Below are 4,514 nucleotides of genomic sequence, written 5' to 3'. Positions count from 1 at the left end.
GTAAAGGTTAGAGCCTTTGATGGGTCACAAAGGAGTGTCATTGGGGAAATTTATTTAACACTGTAGATAGTACCAATAGAATTTCCTATCCTATTTCAGGTCATGGATGCATCATCTAGCTACAACCTATTGCTGGGGAGGCCATGGGTCCACATGGTAAGAGCCGTTCCTTTCACTCTTCATCAGTGCGTGAAGTTTGAATGGGGTCACACAAAAATTACTGTTCATGGAGAACTCAGTCATCCCAGTTATTCTGTCAATTCAGTCCCAGTCACCGAGGAGTTAGATGGATCCACTTTCCATACTCTGGAGATTATGCAAGCTGCAAGGATCAATGAGAAGGCAATACCAGCTGAAGCAAAAATGTCGAATGCTGAAAAGATGGTTGCGTCGGAGATGTTGAAATATGGGTATCAGTCTAAGACAGAACTAGGACCCAGAGCCGATGGTATAGTCGAGCCAATCCAATTAAAGCAGCAGAAGGGTACTATAGGGCTTGGATATGAGCCTATTTTTGGGGTAGCCTACAGTAAAGGATTTGGAATGACGATATTTGTGCCAGCCCAAGTCCTGGTTTCAGAACAAATAAATGATGAAGATATCACAGAAGGAATAGGAAATTTGTTTGTGGCCGTGATCGAAGAAGAATCAGAGATAGCTTTCAAGAAGCTCACCATCCGTGATGCCGAGCTCGGAGAAGCCTTGCAAAACTGGACCATCAACCCATCCCTGTTTCGTCAGGAGTCTTGGTAGTGTGGGATTGTTGTTGTTTTTTTGAAAAAATAAAAAATAATTTTTTTTTGCATGACCAATTGAGGCTTGAATCATGCCAAAGCTCTTTTGCCACTTACCTCTTGTCAAAGCCCAGTGCTTTTGTTAATAAAAGTCCTTATTTTTAAAACTTATTTTTCTATTTTGAATATCTATTTACTTTACTCGCTTTTTATACTTTTCAGCACAAATGTTAATAAAAATCCTCGTTCCACGGTTATGACATGTAATGAATCCATTGAGCAAAATACAAGCGATGAATAAGATTACGAGGAGTACAATGAGGACATGATGCCTGAAAAACTGCCTCAGGAGATCGAGCAATTTGAGAGTTAGAAGAAGCCTAATATGGATGAAATTGAAGTCGTCGATTTGGGTGATGAAAAAATGGCCAAGGAAACACGAGTCAGCATACACTTAGAGGTCGAAAGTAAGCAGGAATTGATAAGTCTGCTCAAGCAATACATTGATGTATTTTCTCGGTCTTACGATGACATGCCTGGTTTAAGCACCGATATCATCTCGCATCGACTGCCGACTAACCCCGCATGTCCATCGGTGAAGCAAAAGACGAGGAAATTCAAACCCGATTTGAGTTTGAGAATCAAGGAGGAGGTGACCAAGTAGATAGAAGCCAATGTCGTAAGGGTCATAACTTATCCCACCTAGCTGGCCAACATCGTACCCGTACCAAAACAGGACGGGAAAATAAGAATATGTGTAGATTATTGGGATCTTAATAAGGCTAGTCCAAAAGATGATTTCCCTCTCCCAAACATTCACATTCTCATTGATAATTGCACGAAACATGATTTGCAGTTGTTTGTTGATTGTTTTGTGGGATACCATCAAATTTTGATGGACGAGAATAATGCAGAAAAAATAGCCTTCATCACTCCGTGGGGAGTATACTGCTACAGGGTAATGCCATTTGGACTCAAGAATACCGGTGCAACGTACATGAGGGCCATGAATACTCTTTTCCATGATATAATTCATAAAGAAATCGAAGTGTACGTGGACGATGTCTTCATCAAATCTAAAAGGAGTTCGGACCATTTGGATGATTTACGAAAGTTCTTTGAAAGGCTGTGAAGGTATACCTAAAGTTGAACCCAGCTAAATGCGCCTTTGGAGTTCCCACGGGAAAGTTATTGGGATTCATTGTTAGTAAGAGAGGTATAGAGTTGGACCCATCCAAGATAAAAACAATCCAAGACTTACCACCTCCTAAGACCAAAAAGAACGTAATGAGCTTCTTGGGAAGACTCAATTACATTAGTCAGTTCATAGCTCAGTCCACAATAATTTGTAAACCAATATTCAAGTTATTGAAGAAAGACGCTGTCACTGGATGGACTGAAGAATGTCAGAAGGCTTTTGACAAAATCAAGGAGTATTTGTCTAACCCACTAGTATTGGTTCCACCAGAACCAGGAAAGCCATTATTGCTATATCTGTCTGTTATGGATAATGCCTTTGGATGTGTGTTAGGGAAGCATGATACAGGGAGGAAAAAGCAAGCCGTTTACTACCTGAGTAAGAAATTCACACTGTATGAAGCTAGGTATACATTGTTGGAGCGGACCTATTGCGCATTGACCTGGGTTGCACAAACTTTAAGGCACTACCTGTCCGCGTATACCACGTACTTAATTTCGAGAATGGATTCACTCAAGTACATATTTCAGAAGCCAATGCCTACTGGAAAGTTGAAAAAATGGCAGATCTTGTTGAGTGAGTTTGACATTGTGTACATGACACAAAAAGCCGTCAAAGGACAAGCTTTGGCTGATCACCTTGCAGAAAATTCAGTGGATCAAGATTACACGCCGCTCAATACCTACTTTCCTGATGAAAAGGTGTTGTTCGCAGGAGAAGATATCTCAGAGCCGTATGATGGATGAAGGATGTTCTTCGATGAAGTAGCGAACTTCAAAGGAGTTAAAATTAGAGCAGTCCTAGTTTCAAAAACAGGTCAACACTACCCAATATCGGTAAAGATTAGGTTTCCTTACACAAATAACATAGCAGAATATGAGGCTTGCATTCTCGGGCTTAGGATGGCAGTAGACATGGACATTAAAGAGCTATTGGTGATAGGAGATTCAAATTTGTTGATCCATCAGGTGCAAGGAGAATGGACCACAAAGAATGTCAAAATCCTTCCTTATGTGGAATGTGTTAAGGAATTGAGCAAAAGGTTTATGAAGATCGAATTCAAGCATGTCCCTCGAATTCAAAATGAGTTTGCTGATGCCTTGGCGACACTATCTTTAATGAGTCAGTATCTAGATAAGAATTACATTGATCCCATAAAAGTGGAAATACACGGCCAACAAGCCTATTCTTTCCATGTAGATGAAGAGACAGATGGAAAGCCGTGGTACTACGACATTAAGAGGTTACTTAGAGCAGGAGGATATCCAGAAGGTGCTACTGACAAGTAGAAGAGGACTTTAAGAAGGAGGGCCAATCACTTCTTTCTCAATGGGGAAATCCTATATAGGAGGACTCCAGACCTAGGATTGATATAGTGTGTTGATTCCACGGAGGCCACGAGATTGTTAGAGGAGATACATGCAGGGACTTGTGGACCCCACATAAACAATTTCATGCTTGCGAAGAAGATTTTGAGAGCTGAATACTTTTGGATGACCATGGAGAGGGATGACATTCGATTCGTGTAGAAGTATCACCAATGTTAGGTTCATGGAGACTTTATCTGAGTTCCGCCAAATGAACTCAATCTGATGGGTTCTCCTTAGCCGTTTGCTGCTTGGGGCATGGATGTTATTGGGCCCATAGAGCCTCCTACATCCAATAGACACCATTTTATCTTGGTCGCTATCGATTACTTCACAACGTAGGCTGAGGCCTCGACACATAAGGCCATAACCAAGAAGGTGTAGCAGATTTTGTTTGCAACAACGTAGTTTGCCGGTTTGGAATTCCAGAATCAATCATAACAGATAATGAAGTCAATCTTAATAGAGACCTGATGAGAGAGATTTGCAAAAGGTTTAAGATCTCTCATCAAAATTCCACGGCGTATCGACCATAAATGAATGGAGTAGTTAAAGCTGCAAATCTTAATTATGGTGGATATTGCACCACAATTAGAACTTCTACTGGGGAAACTCCCTACATGTTGGTTTATGGGTCGGAAGCAGTGATACCTACAGAAGTAGAGATACCTTCATTGAGAGTCATTCAGGAGGTTGGTCTAGATGACGTTGAATGGATTCATAGTAGAATCGAGCAGTTGATGCTCATTGACAAGAAGAGATTGGATGCGGTTTGTCATGGTCAACTCTATCAAAATAGAATGATCAAGGCGTTCAACAAGAAAGTCAAGCCTCGTCGATTCACACCAGGACAATTAGTATTGAAGAAGATATTCCCTCACCAAGATGAAGCCAAAGGAAAATTTGTGCCAAATTGGCAAGGTCCTTACATAGTTCACCGAGTACTCTCAGGAGGAGCAGTGATCCTCGCATAAATGGACGGCATAGTAAGCACAAAATCGATCGATTCAGACGCCATCAAGAAGTACTACATTTGAAGACATTAAGACTAATTATTTCTTTGTACTTTTTGCATTTTTCTTTAATGTAACAGAACTACGTATTAGCCTGATTTCCCACGGCGGGATACGTAGGCAACCCACATAGGGTTTGGTTCCCTTAGAAAATCCAAAAACATCATCCTTTTACATATTTAGAACTACGCTTGACCTGAAT

General features: G+C 40.9%; 2 protein-coding genes across 2 annotated transcripts; both read left to right on the top strand.

Annotated features, from left to right (window-relative positions):
• Positions 1-2,681: 2,681 nt before the first annotated feature.
• Positions 2,682-3,221, top strand: LOC107858863. The gene has a single exon (XM_016703666.1). It carries the CDS (start codon positions 2,682-2,684, stop codon positions 3,219-3,221), a length of 540 nt encoding a protein of 179 aa, XP_016559152.1.
• A 614-nt stretch (positions 3,222-3,835) lies between these two features.
• LOC107858853 lies at positions 3,836-4,273 on the top strand. Its single transcript, XM_016703657.1, has one exon. The coding sequence runs from the start codon at positions 3,836-3,838 to the stop codon at positions 4,271-4,273; it is 438 nt and encodes a 145-aa protein (XP_016559143.1).
• The last annotated feature ends 241 nt before the right edge of the window (positions 4,274-4,514 follow it).

The sequence above is a fragment of the Capsicum annuum genome, chromosome 1 (assembly GCF_002878395.1).
Source record: "Capsicum annuum cultivar UCD-10X-F1 chromosome 1, UCD10Xv1.1, whole genome shotgun sequence".
Lineage (NCBI taxonomy): Eukaryota > Viridiplantae > Streptophyta > Magnoliopsida > Solanales > Solanaceae > Capsicum > Capsicum annuum.
This window is presented reverse-complemented; position numbering and strand designations above follow the sequence as displayed.

Excerpts from the sequence above, each read along its gene's own strand:
- LOC107858853 (XM_016703657.1), top strand. The coding sequence starts at position 3,836 with ATGAATGGAGTAGTTAAAGCTGCAAATCTTAATTATGGTGGATATTGC.
- LOC107858863 (XM_016703666.1), top strand. The coding sequence starts at position 2,682 with ATGTTCTTCGATGAAGTAGCGAACTTCAAAGGAGTTAAAATTAGAGCA.